At 41.7% G+C, this 17,568-nt stretch overlaps 1 protein-coding gene across 2 annotated transcripts in view; it reads right to left on the bottom strand.

Moving 5' to 3' along the window:
* ppm1h (protein phosphatase, Mg2+/Mn2+ dependent, 1H) overlaps positions 1 to 17,015 on the bottom strand; it is a 38,567-nt gene extending 21,552 nt beyond the window's left edge. The window contains exons 1-4 of one of the 2 annotated variants that reach the window (XM_061076277.1): positions 16,746 to 17,015; positions 7,356 to 7,521; positions 6,267 to 6,314; positions 4,300 to 4,656 (exon numbers count right to left, since the gene is read on the bottom strand). In XM_061076277.1, coding sequence (XP_060932260.1) covers positions 4,300 to 4,656; positions 6,267 to 6,314; positions 7,356 to 7,521; positions 16,746 to 16,990 — 816 coding nt within the window. In that variant the 5' untranslated portion in view covers positions 16,991 to 17,015. The remainder of the gene's footprint in view (positions 1 to 4,299; positions 4,657 to 6,266; positions 6,315 to 7,355; positions 7,522 to 16,745) is intronic. The other variant, XM_061076278.1, reaches the window with a different exon arrangement.
* Between the last annotated feature and the right edge of the window lie 553 nt (positions 17,016 to 17,568).

Here is a 17,568-nt window from a genome sequence, read left to right as displayed (position 1 = left end):
CCCACACATCTCACCCGACCAAACTAGATTAACTATATGTTAATGTAGTGAAAGTTTTATTTTAAAAGTCCACAGGGAACCGTAAAAAACAAAAAAAAGTATCTCTCAACCGAACTATTATCGAAATATAGTTTTAGTCCTTTGAGCTACTTCCTTAATGATAAGTAATGCGTTAGAAACACATAACTTATCAAGTTCAAAGTTATGTGTTAGAAACACAGAACTTATCATTAACATCTTGATCGCCACCTGATGGCTCGGTGCAGTATAGATCATTTACGATGCCTGCTATCTTTACATTAGTGTCACATTAGAATGTCGATGTATAATTTTATCAATTATACTCATGTCATATTAGGTTATGAAGGCTTATTTGTTACTTTTCACCATTGCAAACAACAACACACCTCATGCTAAAAAAGCAGAAACATTTGGAAGAGTTGCTTATTTGCTTTCAGTCAGAGTGATAGAAAATTGATAACACGGTCACGTCTTTCATAGCTGAAGCCAGGAGGCCAGAAAGCAGCATAACGTGACTCTGTCCTAATGTCAAGGAAAACCCACAAAAATACATCTAAATAAAGGAATAGTTTGACATTATACACGCCATTGTATGTTCAATGAGAAGATTTATCTCATGAATGTAAATGAAAACTACATCCTGTGGCTGGTTATCTAAATTAGCACACATGCCGAGAAATAGCACAATCAGGGACAGTTAGCCTTGGACTTGTCCAAAAATAACACTATAAGACTAAAATGACAGCACCTTTGAAACTGATATAAGTTTTTCCTGTTTATTTAATCCATTAAATAAACTAAAATACAGAAAAAACACATTGCTTTACGAAGGATTATGTATTTTTGGAGACTAACACTGACTCTGCTCTGCGTGCTGTGAAACCACACTGTGAGCAGTTGGCTATTTTTACACTTTTACACATATTATTCAATTTATATAGCATGCTAAATATTGAGCTTTATAGGCTTTAGGCACACTGGCTGTTTCCCTCAACCTCAACACACACAGTGGCGACATGTGCTGCACTGAGGAGGCCGCTGAGCTCATCTCATTTCCCTCCTGGCCCAACAAACCCTCAGAGTGATAAGACTCTGTCTCTGAGCTACACGTTGTTTTTTTCTGTTTATCCCTGAGTGTTTATCAGGCCGGAGCAGCCACTCCACACAAACCGGCCACTTTCACAGGAATGCAGCGAGTCGTGTCAGAGGAGGATTAAAGGTGGATCCCTCTGATAAGATACTGCGGCCTCGGTGAACTCGGACAGAGACTTTGAGCAACACACTTTTCCAAGATTCTCTGACACTTTCCAAAAAGACGACAAAAGTAGTCTGTGATGTTAGTGTCGAACAAGTAAACTGGAAAACTCTTACAGACACATTCTCGCTCAAATTGCTTTTACAATAATTGTTTGAAAAGTGCAGGTTCAGAGCCGGGTAAAGAGCTGGAGAGGCAAATGAGAGGAGAGAGGAGGAGCAGAGGGAAACGTGGATTCCTGCAGACTGCTTTGAGTCTTGTGCAACAGAGAGAGGACAAAGAGAGCAAAAGAAAGATAAGTAATTTCAATGCGAGAGTAGATTAGGTACTGTGGGTAAGAGGTGGGCCGTCATTTGTATATTCTATGATCTGAATCCTGGGAAAAATCTGGATTTCCGCCATGTTATTTTAACAAACGTTACTGTCCGACAGTAGTTCTATTAATATCCAAAGTATTTATATAAACACAATCCTCATGACTCTGTGGAACAAACTGATCATTGACCCAAAATCCACAATAGATCCTTTATTGAATGATCAACAGTCTCAAGTGCTCATTTTGTATCCCTTTTTATTGCCAATGCAGCTTGGTACAAATAGTTAACTAAACACTTCCACCTAGTGGTTAAAAGGTGGAAGCACCAGGACTCACACAGAACAAATGTTTGCTTTTAGCATAGACTTTGTGATGTGGACACATGGGTGAGGAATTACTGGAAGATCATTCTGAGCGTCTGTTTGAAAGCATTTACAAAGCCAGAAAGGTTTACAGCAGCAAGACAACGTACATTAGATACTACATTGATTTTATTCAATTAATTATTCATAAATATATAAATATTTTTTCATTTTATCACACAGGGCCTGTGTATTTGCCTTATTGCTTCAGCTTTTTACTTTGTACTCATTAATACATATTAGTATTTGTGTTTTCAGCTGAAACTATTATTCGACTGATGGAAATGAGCAACTATTTCCTTTGGAGCAAATTTGATCTTTCAATGTAACAGTTGTTATTCTGTCGTGACCCGGCCAAGTGCAAACCCAGCAGGGACTGTTGATGGAAAACCATGATGCTGAAACTGAGGCCGGTGACGTTTGACCTTCCCCCTCAAAGACTGTCAGGCCACACTGTTTGGATTGGCTCTGGTCTCGATCTTTTGGCCTCTGTATGAGTTAAGTCTTCTTCATCCACTTACAACACAGCCAGATGGTGTGTGTGCGTGTGTGTGTGTGTGGAAGGGGTAGAGTGCACCATTTCCCCTGGCTGTTTGCTGGCTGACTTACTGACACTACTTGCTTCCAGCTTGAGAGGAACAGTCATACAGTATGAATTTGCAGAGGGTGGAGTGTGAGAGAAGAACGTGTGTGTCTGTCCTCAGAGTGTTTGTACAGGCTCATGTGTGTGACCACACTTCACCCCCCGTGCACCTCATCACCTTCGACCTTAACATTACATTAGATAACATTTCATTTCGCTGATGCTTTTATCCAAAGCGACTTACAATAAGTGCATTCAACCATGAGGGTACAAACCCAGGACTGCCAGAGGAGGGTGACACCCAAATCCTTATGTTAACAACACTACCCATCTAATTTGAGCTTGATAGCTGTATAGGCAATTAGAATTGCACTTTGAGTGCATATTACCTCTGACCCAACTGCCCCCTTAAGAAACCACATTTACATTCACTAGATCTGTATTAATTTTTTGGATCTGAATCAAATTGCAAACACTCATAGATATCAGCCACCTAAAGAAGCTTGATTTGTTTTTGCCACTTTTTTTTTCAACAGTAAAAACAGTAATTTTGAAAAACGACACCCACAGCTCTCCACTATAGAAAGTAAGTGTATACGCAACATACAGAAACACTAAATACCATTTCAATAACAGGTGAGGACATGGTGATGATGATGATTACTACATGTGTATGTTGTGTACTTTATGTATTCTGCATGTACAGGTCTAACTGAACATGTTTGATCTGATAACCAATCAGAGGACACTGGGATGTCTATGTGCATTTAGTTGGACCTTCTAATTAAGGTAAAAAGAAAATGTAGAGGAAACTAATTTGGATTGTAGATTGTATTAGAGTTACAGTAAAGTAACCAAATGTAGGAACTTCTCACTACAAAAAAAACATTATTGTATTTTCTTTTTCTATCCTGTAAAATGTATTCAAAATATCCAAAGGGAGGATGCATGGTATAAAAACGCAAGTCAAGGGAATACTGTAGAAATATTTGCTTTCAATATGAATGACTTTCAAATTATTTGAATTAAACATTTAAGAAGACAATAATCCTCTGGAAATTTCAAGCAAATATTGGAACTAATCTAAAGGAAATAAATTTGTGCAAACTAAATATAACTAAGCCATCGTATGTGTTGACCCTTGATGTGAAAAATTGGAAAAACCTCCATTTATCCATTTATCCATTATCAATGACATCTATACTTTTAGTGTCATGTGAGACCTGGAGCCAATCCAAGTGGACATTGGGCGAGAGGCAGGATAAACCCTGGGCAGGTCGCCAGTGAATCATAGGACTTATATATATAGAGACAACAAACCATTCACACCTATACTGTCAATTTAGAGTCCCCAATGAGCCAAACCCAACCTACATGTCTTTGGCCTGTGGGAGGAAGCTGGTGTTCCCAGTTAAAATCCACACAGACACTAGAGGAACATTCAAACTTCAAACAGATAGTCCCCAGATTGGAACAGGGAGCCGGTCGCTGTGAGGCTACAGATCTACAAACTGCACCAGCATGCTGACCTGGTTTCTGTTCATACCGTACTACAGAACACTTCTGTCAAATCTCTAAATGTTTTTTCAGATCGTCTGAAGTTGAATTGTCTGTTTTCTTTGAGCGATAGGCTTAGCAGGACCACAGGAACATTTGAATTAATTTGAATAGAGCGAGAAGTATTTGAATTTCACATTGGGGAGAACTTATCACTGTGACATCTTTCACATTTGCCCCTTTATACCCAGAACATGTCTCTTACCATGTCTTTGAAGGCATTCTCGATGGCTCCGATCACCAGGCTCTCCTGCAAAACTTTCTTCTCCGTGAAGAAGCGTGTGGGTGGCGTGCTGGGTGACCCGGGAGCCCCTGCAGCGCCCCGGAGAGACGCAGCCCGGGTGAGGGCGCGTTGGGCTGTGGGGGTGAGATGGTGATTGATGGGCTCCTCGCCCAGGCATGTGGGTGGCAGCAGGTTGGGAGTGCAGAGGACCTCCATCACCTCCTGAAGGTGCATGGCGATGTGGTGATGGAGCCGGCGGGAGGCCATGACAGCTGCCCCGGAGCCGGCATGGCCATCGAACAACGCCCAGTAGTGGAAGGTTAGGTCTTCAGAGCCGTCCTGGATACAGACATCAGATACAGAGACCAACACAGTGTCAGTTATCAGCTGAGTCAACATTTTCATCTCTGAATTGTTTTATCTGACAACATCTGGCAGACAAGTGGAGTTCTGTCTGTAGCTTCACTTTCTGTGATCATTAGCAGTGTTTGCAGTTTGTTGGTTAGAATATAGAAGGGTTTCTCAACAGTTATTAAGAAGTTGATTTCAGCAGGTTAATTATTCCAACTGGGATTCATGATAGTTATAATTATTTAGGATAATTAATGATAAAAATCAACACAATTTAATGACTTATCATCCATTATTATAAAAGTGTGTAATAAAAGCCCCCAATTATCTTGCAGTCATATGATGAACAGCTGACCTGGAGACTATGTAGCTGTGTCAACATCAGATGGAAAAAGGAAATGAAAAAAAACACATTTCCTCTATAAAATATATTATTTTCTTATTTTTCTTAGCTTCATTGTGAAATGCTGGATAGTTTGACCTCTTCGGGCGTCTGTAACCTAAATTAAACTATGTGAGAGGACATCACTGGCTGAACTGCACACAAATTACATTTAGCGTGCAGCCAAACAGGTTGGAAACCACAGGTGGAGACTGTCAGTGACCAGAAAGCAAAAACACACAAATATCATGGTGCACATTCATGGCGACTTCAGGGCTTCACATTACCCAACAATAATGAGAAAGCTCCTTCCTACAGAAACTGTATCCAAATGTGTCCCATAGGTCAAATTAAGGACAAATTATTGTCCCTTGGAATCATTTGACAGCCATTTTTTTTTTTAAATTCTACTTAGTTACGTTATCTCAAGTTGTTTATCTCAACAACTTGAGATAAACTTTATTAAAAATATTTTCACCATGTCAACCCAGACTACCCAATATCATGATCAATTTCAAAGATAAATCCTGAAACTGTTCATGGTCTTGCAGGAGTCCACAGACTCCCATTTGAGAACCACTGCCGTAGGTGTTCAGTGGAAACGCTTTCAGGGGCTGCAGCTGTCACTTCGATGACAGCCTCTGATCTGAGCGTGTGCTTCCTCTTGGTGGTGCAAGAGGTCCACGAATGCATTGAACTCATTTTGCTTCCTCTGGCACCAATGCTTCAATCTACAGGCTTTAATGGATCTGACATGCATGTTCCTTAAGTCCATCTACACAAGGCCTCCTCCCACATAACGTCATACACAGAGTCCCCTGTGATGTGGCTCATTCATCACACGCTTTTGAGTCCTCAAAAAGGGCCGCAACTGTCTGATCCTCCCCCCTCCTGCAACCACGGATCATGCTTTTATTCTTAAGATACTAATAACTCTTAAGCCCTGTAAATGAAGATGCTTGGAAACATAGAGAATGTAAGGGAGGGGCTGAGTTCAGCAGGGTCCGGGTTAACACAGTATACTGCATTTTTCTGGTCACTGAGTGTGGATCATTGCTTGCATATATTTCTGCACACACTAAAGCTCAGATTTTCTAAATATATAGTGCATGCTGGAGCTACAGCTTGAGCCTATGAAGCAAAGAGCACTAGAAACAGCTCTACACTACTCTTATGGGTCTAGTATCACTGCAGCAGTGAGTCATGAGGTACTTGCATGTGTTTTCTGCAGGCTCTCGGTAGGACTGGGTGAAGTACTGGTGGGCTGAGAGTAAACATTAGCAGCAGTGTTACTTATATAAATATGAGGAAAATACATCACAAATCAAATTACAAAGTGTTTTAAGAGAACTATGTAATGAGGAAACATAAATCACAGTGCGTTTGTAAAATCAGAAAGACAAAGTGAGATACACATCAGTATAAAGTGACTGTGTATGTGCACAGCTCCCTAAGACAAACAGAAGTGGCTTTACATTTTATAATCATGTTGTTTTCCTTCATGCATGACACTGTGTGTTGTGTGCGAGAACACAAAGTAAACTTGAATTCCCTCTAAGTGAGTAAATGTGCTCATGTTTGCCTTGGCTGTCACTGTATGCCCCAATAAACTGCTGATGGGACGGGATGAGGGGACAGTGGGTCCCATCAACAGGCCCCAGGGACATTCAAGGACTTTACATTCACTCTGAGCTCAAGTGTAGAAGCTCTTGAAGAGTTTTAACATGTCATCAAAACGTAGGGTTACGACGTATCAGGGCCAACTCAACGGAAAACACTAAACGAGTAAAGTAATAATACCAAAATAAAGTTTTTATTTTGCAAGAAATAGGAGAAAACCTATGGAAATAAAGTCAGAACAATAAGTGTCATGTTAGAGGGGGAATATCAGATGATCAGCCTGTCGCAAGCTTTAAAATGAGGAGTGTGGAACATCTTCTGAAGTGATCATTTAGTATAGATTTCACAAATTACAATTGGCTCTTTTATGAAAAGATTCCAGTAATATTACAACTGTCTTATCAATTGCAACTAAATTGTTATAATATTAAGATTTTATTCTCACATTGTTCGAAATAACAATCCAATGCTCTACTCGGTCCCTGCTCTTTTAAGTTCTCAGGCTGAGGTATAGAGTTCAGGGTCATATTTGTTCTTTTACATTCTTGTTTAAATGTTTTGTCTAAAACTATAAGTACTTGAAGGATAATTCACTCGTTAACCGATATGTTTTGACTTGTTAAGTTGGATAAGATGGAATGTTCGATAACTTCCCGATGGAACCAGTCCCATGCGTTTGACTCACCAGGTTCTCCTGGGGACTCAGGCCCTCTCCGTTGGGCAGGGAGGACCTCCTGCGGCTCTGGGGGGTCCGGTTGGGTGTGCTGCTTCCTGCCGGCCTCCTTTTCACCATCAGCACCTCACAGCAGGCCTGGTCCTCATTTAATGAGCTCTTCCCTGCATTGATCACTCTGAATGGAGAGGAGACAACAAGACACACATATTGAAGCCATGATTCATCTTAACACTTCCCCTATTATAAAGAGAAAATCCGTACGAATAAAATACTAAGTGTCATTATGTGTGAACTATTCATGATACAAATTGAAAGTGAGTTAATATATTCAAAAAACTAAGGTACCCTGAGGGATGACCAATTTCTGTGACATCATCTGTCATCTTCACTCACATCCCTTCAGGTACAGCCCTCCATCAGAAACACAGAGTGTTCAGCAGCAGCTGCGTCTTCATTTCAACTTTTCACAAGGTCACTGGGCCTCTCTGTGTTTATTAATGCAGAGATCAAATCTCCTGAATGAGATGACAGAGGGATGCCCACAGATACGATCTGCTGCGGGACTCCTGCTCAAAGCGTCTGCTGGACACATGACTGCTGATTCAGCAGATTTACAGGCGATAGAAGATGACCTTTCATCTAAACGTGATGGTTTTGCCTCCATGGCAGCAGTGAATAAAGTGAGATATGGTGAATGAAAGGCAGCAGATGTATACACTGACCTAACGTACACATTTAAATTTGAGTCCAGTGCCAGAAAGACACATGAATACTGGATTATACAACACCTGGCAGATGGTGCATTGCTGCTGCGAGCTGCTGTAGTCATGGACAAGCACACACTGCTTAACAATACTCCAGGCATTCTTAATTTAGCCACACCGCAGGAGATGTTAACTCCACAGTGGCCTTTTTCAAAACTCTGCACAGAATACCTTATGAAATTAGAGCATGGGGAGTTAAATAATCAAGCTGCATGCGGGAAGAAGTGTGAAAAACAAACAAGAAATTTTGTGGAAACTAGGTCACTTTCTTCTTGTTTTCCTTCTGTAATTATGCGACACAAAAGACCAATTGAAATTTCATGAATACAGCAAGATTTGCATCTATTCTTAATTGTCTGCAGAGAGGCAGTCATGATTACCTCCCTATGGGGGATCCTATATAAATAACCCTAATTGGTCACAGGAACTAACACGCAGAGCAGAGAGATCGTGCGTCTACAGCTAAGAAAACACGACGGGTCGTCAAAACCACAGGATATTAACTGTGGAGGCCTTCACTCAGCAAGATTGATTTTGATTGGTGTGTTACACAACATGCTCTCCACGTCCCCCGTGCTCAAGACTAATAATAACATACTCCCCTGTCTCAGTAAGACAGGTTTCAATGGAACATTTGCTTTCCCCTCACAGCTATAACCCACATACTGTGGATATCTTTTCATTATAGTCCAGGCAAGAGCTTCACGTCTCATCACAGTGGGGCAGTGAAGTTGTTGGTGGTGCTGTGGTTGGCACTGTTATCTCGCAGCAGTTTGGTTCCCGGTTTGAATCCTGGTTTTAGCAGTGTCTTTCTGTGTTTGAGTATGAGACAAAACAGGTTTTTTATCTGGACTTTTTCAGGGCTCGACAGAAAAAGTTCTAGCTGTCCATGTGCTTCATATTTCTCAGGTCCACTTGCGATCTTTCATCAACACGTGGAGGCTGCTCAGTTGTAATGAAGATGGCTCAGTTGTCATTACATGCATTCATTTCTCCATACACTCACTATTCAGTGATGCAGTACATGCAATGTAGCTAAAAGATCCAGCAAAAGATAAATGGACCTTAAGTTACAAAGTAATTTCTGCAAATCTATTATTTCCCAGCTCAAGAATGAACTTTCATACTCAAATGTCAGTCAACGTTAATCAACTTTTAAATCTAGCTGTGATGTTGCTTATTAATAGCAAATTTAAAACCAAGTGTTTCTGTTGTTCATTAATGCAGAATGTGTTCCACAGCACAAAAGGTGGTTTTATCTTAATTTTGATTTTAATAACTGTTGCTGCTTAGTGTTAATAATAAATCTTTCACTGGTTCTCATTTCTCGTTCTGTATTAAAGCATAATTTCCTTAGCTGCATTAGACATCAAACAGAGTTCCAGGAGCTGTCTCTTCTGGGGCAAAGTCAGTAGGACATTGTTTGGCTTCAGTTTGTTCCGAATGTTTACAGTCAGGTTTGTTTTGAGATTTTTGTATTGCTTGCTGTGATTCTTTTAATCACAGCTATGTTTTGACGTTTTTATTTTGAGTATTTGTTTCTTTTTGATTTTACTAGCTCTTTGCCTTCCCCGTGTTGTCCACATCTATCAGGTGTGGAAGTCCAATTTCCAGGTAACCGTGGGTTTCATTTCACTTTTGTGATCAAATGGGAAAGACCTTGAAACCTGCTGGAGATGGATAATTTATCACAGTTAACATTGAGTTGGCATCAATTGTTGATTGTATTCATACAGTGAAGTAATTAAAGGGAAAAGAAAAAATCTCCACTGTTTGGTATTAGAGAATAAGCTCACTACACAGGCTTTGTTGCCAGAGAGTCATGTCCTACAAAAAGAAAGTTGCCAGCTCTTATTTATATAGTGTTTTTTTCTACAAGCTTTTAAAATCAGTCTATATGCTCTGAAACATGGTCAGCACTGATTTATAGTACACGGTGTATGTTTGTGAGATCTTTCTCTTTTCCTGAAATTCATATGACGAAAGGAGGCTATAAACTTCATGAGCCACAATGCGTGTCTGAGGACGAACACTGCAGGGAATGAAGTCCGTTTGACCCGGGAAGATCACAAGATTCACAGCAGTTGAGCTTTCAAGCTTTTCAACTCTGATACGAGACGAAAAGCCGTCCACACCCCGAGGCCTGAGCTGTATCTGAGAGCAGGGCTGTCATATTCAGTTACCTCATTTCATTTCTTCACATTCTAGACCATCACATGACCTTAATTATCCTGTCAGAGCTGGAGTCCACTGTGCTCCTGCTTTGCTTTAGGGATTTTTTCTTTCTCAGTAACACTGCTTCAAAAGATTAAGGAACCTGCAGGTCATTTTAGGGATATTATTACATTATAAACCTACATATACGGCCATAATAGCTCAAAATGCAACAAGAGGGGAACTCGGTAGAGTGCATACCTCCGACAAGGCCCAACAGTCCCCTTGTGTAACCACATTTATCACTTTTTTACTTCACACCAAGTTAATGTGCACCAAATTGCACAAAATATCAGCCCCCAAACAGATGGTAATGAAACTGAAAAAAATTTTCTGGATCCATCTCCGGGTTTTATTCCAAAATGATCAAGGGCTTTTTTGTATTTTTATTGTTTTATGTGCTAGTTGTGCAAAAATAATAAGAAGCTTTATCTGTGATGAAAATAGTCAAGAAGTGTAGCCCTATATCAATCAATCAATAGAATTTATATTTGTACAGCCCATATTTACAAATCACAATTTGTCTCATAGGGCTTTAACAATACTTGTAAGAGAGTTATAATGATTCATTCATCTTGTTGTGCAACCAAAGCAGACATGAGCAATACCAAGTTGTTGAAAACAAAAAAACTGCCCCAAGGCTATTACTACTACAGACACAGACACAGCATGAGTAATTACAAAAAAACAGTAATGACAGCTTTTTATGCCAGCTATTGAATCACTTTATTATCTATGATAGAGTTTTTACACCTTTAAAAAAAACTGTTTAATTAAAAAAAAGAGTTATTGATTAAAATAATCCGAAAAAGAGATTGCGGTGCTCACAAATTGTTAAACTGCTTAAGCCGCGCAATAAGACAGCTCCCACTGAATGCTGTTGGTTCTGTGTTGATGAAGCAGACACGACCCGAGAACATGTGCTCCATCATGTGACTGAGCACTGGGAAGCTTTGCATGAATGAAGTGACGCTGGTGTGCTTCCATTCCACAGCTGAGGGTGACACTAACTTTATTAAGATCCTTTATAATTGACCAAAATATATTAGAAAACTTAGAAAAATACCAACTAGTCCAACTACAGTAGAATAACACTAAGTAGAGCACAAATCTCCACCAAAGGACCAACAATCCCCTTAGATTCAATCGAGTTGTGCCTAAATTAACACTCATATCAGTTCCCTAAATGTGTCCGATTTCATCAAGATCAATGAATTATTACAATCAAACAGGCAGGGGTGAAAAAATAACCTCCTTGGCAAAGTTATAAATATACACATATGTATGGTCTGTTCATGGAATTAGATTAGATTTGTCAAACATGCATTCCGGGAATTCTTTCACCGATACCACACTGTTAAACACCCTGTAAATCTCACCTCCTTGTCTCTGTTCCCTTCACACCGATTTGCACACCACCTATGTCTCCTTGCTGCCTTCTATATGCAGACACAGCTCTGTCGGCCCTAACACAATCATGTCTGCTGACCTGCAGCCAAAACACACATGATTGGGCATTGATCGGTTGCTGCTGAGGTTGCAGGGGTATGTGTTATTGGTACTGAGTCAGTGGGAAACCTTTGTCACAAATTCGCTGTGCTCTCCCAGTGTCACCACTCCCCTCTGCCAAGACGCAATTGGATTAGTTGAGGAAGAAGAAGAAAAAAAATGGAGAGAAGCAGCTGAGGAAGAAAAGTTGACGCTTGTTTGGACCATGTTTTGGCTCCATTCATAACAATTGGAATTAGTTAACACTTCTCCATGAACATCTTCTTCAGGCCACTGTAGAACAGAATTATCTTTATCATCACCATCCCCTGCACCACTGGACCAGAGGAGTAGTGCCTGTGTTTTATCCAGACTGTCTGCTTTGATTTATTCGTGTGGGCACAATGTGTTAAAACCTACTTGTATTTAAACTGAAAATTGATATAAAATCTGGGCCATTGTTGCTTTTTGTGTCCCATGTTCCCCGATCTCATACAAAGAACTATCCATCCCTCTAGCCGGAACCAATCCCTGCTGACATTGGGTGAAAGGCAGGGCAGGCCCCTGAAAGGACGCAAGTAATCGCAGGGCCTTTTCGGGAATGTGGTCTGTGTGATGGGATCTACAGACGTGTTGAGGATACATTTGGGTGCACTCACATATGCACACAAGTGCTGTCCAACTGTATCAGTCACTCAGGATGGATGCAGGGTTCATCGAGTCATACAACCATTCACACCTACTGGCAAGAGACTGCAATTTACCAAAGCTGCATGGTTTTGGACTGTGGGAGGAATCAATAATCCACCGTAAAAAGAATGTTATAAATATCGTGGAGTTTATATTCATGGCAGAGTTGTGTATGTATTGGTAGTCGACATGGTCACCTTGGTGAACCCCTTTAAAACTGAAAAGACTTCCTGTGTGTATACTGTGAAGGAAACATCAGGGGCATCCTCCCCTCTACTTTTAGAAAGAGTAAGCAACATAAGAGAACATGGTAAGTGGTCAGTGCTGGAGAGGGCAGCTGCAGTAGATGGAGCCTTTCTACAAAAGTGCGGCATGTACATGTGCTGTAAAAGTAGAAGAAAGGGCGAGGCAAGTGAGAGTGAGCAATCGTCACTGATCCATTCAAATGATCACGCTCACTGGACCTGACAGTGCACTGTGCATCGGAGTCCTCCTCATGAAGAGGAGCTGCTCTTCCTATCATTGAGAGCAACACACTGACCCTGGATAACCCTGAGGCTCAGACAGGCCCACTCACACACACACACAGGGGGGGGGGGGGGGGGTGAGGGAGGAAAGCACGAGACCACGCAGTTCATCCTGCACAGCCTCAGCACGTGGGTTAAATAGTCAGGATGTTTGTATAAAAGGTGGAAAACACAGAGTAAGTGTTTCTAAGATCTGATTGTAAAGCATCCATTTTGTATTGTTCTTTTTCTAGTCACTAGATAAAAACTGTAGCTTAATCACTGCAAACAGGTATGAACAGGACTCAAGCCATGTCAGAGGATCTGTGAGATTGTGCGACTTTAGGCAAAGCAGCGTTTCGAGGTAGATTCTAATGTCTGCATGCTTACAAGCTATAAGTGATGCTTAGCCAGTATAATGTTTCAGGCAGCACATATGTCAGAGGAAAAGTCAAAATGATGCATCATTATCCTCTGGGCACCGTGAAAATACTGTATGTATACATTCCAAAGCAATCCAAAAATGCTTCTGACTCTGGATTACCAGAGTCAGAAGTTTCAATTGTCTGTGGACCATGAATTTTTGCACAATTCCTTCAATAACTGCTGAGATATTTCTGTCCATGCAAGTAGTGGACAAGTGATGGTCTTAAATTGTCGCCCCCTATAGCCACATCATTAGCAGAGCAGTGCTAAGAAACTAGGCACATAGAATTTTATTGGAATGACTTCAATTTTTTTACCAGAGCTGAAAGAATGTACACACCTGCCGTGCTTAACTTGTATTTTCCACTCAAACCATAATTTAATCAGTGCAAAGAATTAATTAAAACCATCTGTTATGTCGCCCTGTTGGTCAGACATGAATACTGTCTGGACCAAGCTACTGTCTGTCCAGCGTGTAGCCTCCACCTCTTGCCCAATGTCATCTAGGCTAGGCTCCAGCTTCTCAACAACAAAGGATACATGGCATGGATGGATGGGTGGAATAACTTTCTACTTCCTTCAGGCTGAAGAGCTGCAAACAGTTGCCACCCAGCAAAACATCTCAAGATGCATTACAAGTATCTATCTTTTTTACAGATTGATCCAGTATCTGACTATGTTTAACCATCCTGAGAGGATTTGTATGGATCACATCATGTCATATGGGCTCAGGTTTTCTCCGCTGGCAGAGAGATTTCATGACAACAAAGCTGGCAGGTCGGCCCAGTGTTGACAAATCCCCAGTACAGTCCTGGCTGATGCCAAGCTGGCACACACACACACACACACACACACACACACACACACACACACACACACACACACACACACACACACACACACACACACACACACACACACACACACACACACACACACACACACACACACACACACACACACACACACACACACACACACACACACACACACACACACACACGCAGCAGAATCACATGTATTCATGAAGTCCGGTTCTTCAACTGATCCCATATCCTGTTTCCATATGCAAATTTGAAGAAGAAACAAACACCACAGTGTGTTCTTCAAATTCTAAAACCACAATAACTGGGGTAAATATATATATGAACACGATAGCAAAAATCATTCAACCCACTTTAGAACATATATGAGTTGGAGATGGTTTCTGAACAAAGAAGCAAATTATAATCCTCTCTTTTCTGTCTTCAGATGAAAATTATTCACGGGAGATTGGCATGAGGAAGCATAGAGAAGGCTCATGGTTTATGACAATTCAACAATTTCAAATAGATGTCCTCTGTGTATATAAGAACCATAGTGCCTTTAGAGCTCGTTAGTGTGAAACACTAAATCAATCTGAGAATTTAACGTCAGAAAATGAAACTTAAAACCATTTTCAGGACTGAATCAAACAGAAATGCCAAATGTATTTTGGTTCCAGCTTCAGAAATGTCACTATTTGCTGCTTTAATTCAAAGCAAATTCAATATATAGAAATGTTTCAACCTGAGTCGCATTATGTAGATCACATTATGATGTCCTGTTGGAGTTTTCACACCTTTTTGCGACGTATCAACGTATGACATTTAACAACTTGACACTGCATGCGCTTGGTGCAAACAAGATTGAAAAATAAAAAATTGCAAAAGATAGAAAACTAGAAAAAGTCTATTATATATTGACTTTATAATATTTCTAAGTTTTGTCCTGTCAAAGATGAATGTCCCGGACATGAAAGGCAAACTCTTGTTTGTGTGTAGTGACTTTGCATACTTCTCTCAGCTGTATGCAAATTAAGTGATTCAATGCTCCGCTCTCCTGTTTTATAAAAGCTACAGTCTGTGGCTGCTTTCAGACACTGAAAGCAATTTTTCAGTATGCGAGAACCCAAATGCCAGCCCCATAGTAAAATATTAGTCAAAAGTCTGAGTGAGTCCATGTGAAAATGCAGCAGGAAAATGTCTGGAAAATTCACTGCGAGACAGTGAGGTGAGAAATGTGTTGATGACATATCTGACATGAGACCTTCAAAAAAAATCTGAGGATTATTCACAATCTTGTCATATGATTTAAAATGTGCACCTAACTGAATGAGGAATTGAACACAGATGTTGATCATATAATGTCTGCCTCTGATTTATAAATATCCTCGAACCACCGCTGTGCTGCCTCCTGCAGGTTCTACCCAGGAGCCGGACGTACCCCTGTTGTTGTGAACGCCTCTTACCCACACAATCTCCTGGCTTGTATGTGAAAGGCAAAGTCCAGGAAATGTTGAGATCTATCTTTTGGTGTTATGTTTAAAAACAGGCAGTGTTTGGTCCTCTTTTACTTGTGTGGTGTTTATATTTGTGTCTGAATGTTGTTGCTTGAGATGCGTCTGTCTTTGTGTGTTACCTGCTTTGGGACTACAGATGTAAATAAGCATTCTTGCTAGAATCTGGCATGTTTATATGGAGTGTTTTTAAAACTGATGTTCATTAACGTGCTCGGTCCCTATTTAATGAATAAATAAACAATACAATTCTTCATTTCTGCCATTTTTCAGTTCATAACAACTTTTCATGAGCCACTGCATTAAATCCTGTGACGATTATAAGCCCATGGGTTAAATTGGCATTCAGGAGGATCCAGGGACCTCAATTGATTCTCCTAATATGTGATATCAACAGGTGAATCTCATGGCTCAGTTATTCAGTGGGAGGAGGAAAACAGTGTGTGACAGGGCAAACACTGACTGAGCAAATAATGAGAACAGCTGCCCTCCAATGTGTCTATAAGGTTGTGATCAGGTTTTACTGGCTCTACAGACACATGCAGATTTGAAGTAAAATATTGGTAACAGGTCTGGTGAGGAACATATTATCTAGCTTATCTGATGGAGTAGTTTATTATTGATCTGATCACGCAACACTTTCTAACTCCATTTTCTACAATGAGTCAACACCAGTGACCTTATTGTAAACAAATGACGTCAGCTATGCTTCCACAGTACTGATGTCCTACCAATGAGGCCACTATAGATTATAGATGATCTGCTTTATCATGTGCTGTGGCCCCATGGGAGTGGTGTTTATGTTGTGGAATATGTGGGCCATCTGCTGCACCTGGGCTTTATTCTCCTGTAATCTAGGCCCTGCATGGATCCTGCAGTGAGGAGACAGGAGAACAGACAGCGGCTGGTGTGTGTGTTTCCGCCCGGAGGACCGAGCTCCTGGTCCGGGGAGGATGCGCTGGGAAAACATGGACGCGCACACGGGTCTACTCACTCTGCGTAGCCGGTGGACCACGGCAGCCGCTTGGTCTCCTTCAGGATGAGGATCGGTCTCGCGATGTGATCCGCCGAGCACTCGATCTCGTCCGGCGAGAGTCCCAGGAACTCCGGTCTGCTGTACGGGAACCGCAGCGGCAGGTCCGAGCCTCCGCCGCCGCAGCCCGGGTGCTCTCCGTTGGTGCCCCCGGCCATCACGCCTCCCATGAAGCTGGCCACCGCAGACTTCACCCGCGTCAGCATGGTCCAGAGTGGGTCCTGGTGAAGCGACTGCGTGAGGAGGAGGAGGAGGAGGAGGAGGAGGAGGAGGAGGAGGAGGAGGAGGAGGAGGAGGAGGAGGAGGAGCAGGAGGAGGAGCAGGAGGAGGAGCAGGAGGAGGAGCAGCAGGAGGAGGAGGAGGAGGAGGAAGAAGAAGATGCTCCCCGTGCCCAACCGATCCCTGCAGCGGATTGAAAGGTTGACACGCCGTGAAGACTCATCCAGCCCCTCGGTGAACACGGAACTAAAACACACACTCACACACACACACACACACACACAGGGAGAGATGACAGGGAGAGAGGGAGGGAGGCTCGCTGGTCATGTGACAAACCGGTCGCTGCTGGTGGATTCCGTCGCACTGATGAGCAGCAGCTTAGTTTCACTCACTCTGCCGGAGGTCAAAGGTGAGTGGATCCCAGGGAGACGACTCCCTCCCTGGGCAAGGTGCAGCGGGTGCTGCTGACCCATGTTCGGAGGAGTGGACCCACTCCCCTCATTCACCCAACACACACATGCATTCATCTCACAACAATAATATCACCAATCTCATTGGTGTTGAC

The sequence above is a fragment of the Limanda limanda genome, chromosome 8 (genome assembly GCF_963576545.1).
Source record: "Limanda limanda chromosome 8, fLimLim1.1, whole genome shotgun sequence".
Classification (NCBI taxonomy): Eukaryota; Metazoa; Chordata; class Actinopteri; order Pleuronectiformes; family Pleuronectidae; genus Limanda; species Limanda limanda.
This window is presented reverse-complemented; position numbering and strand designations above follow the sequence as displayed.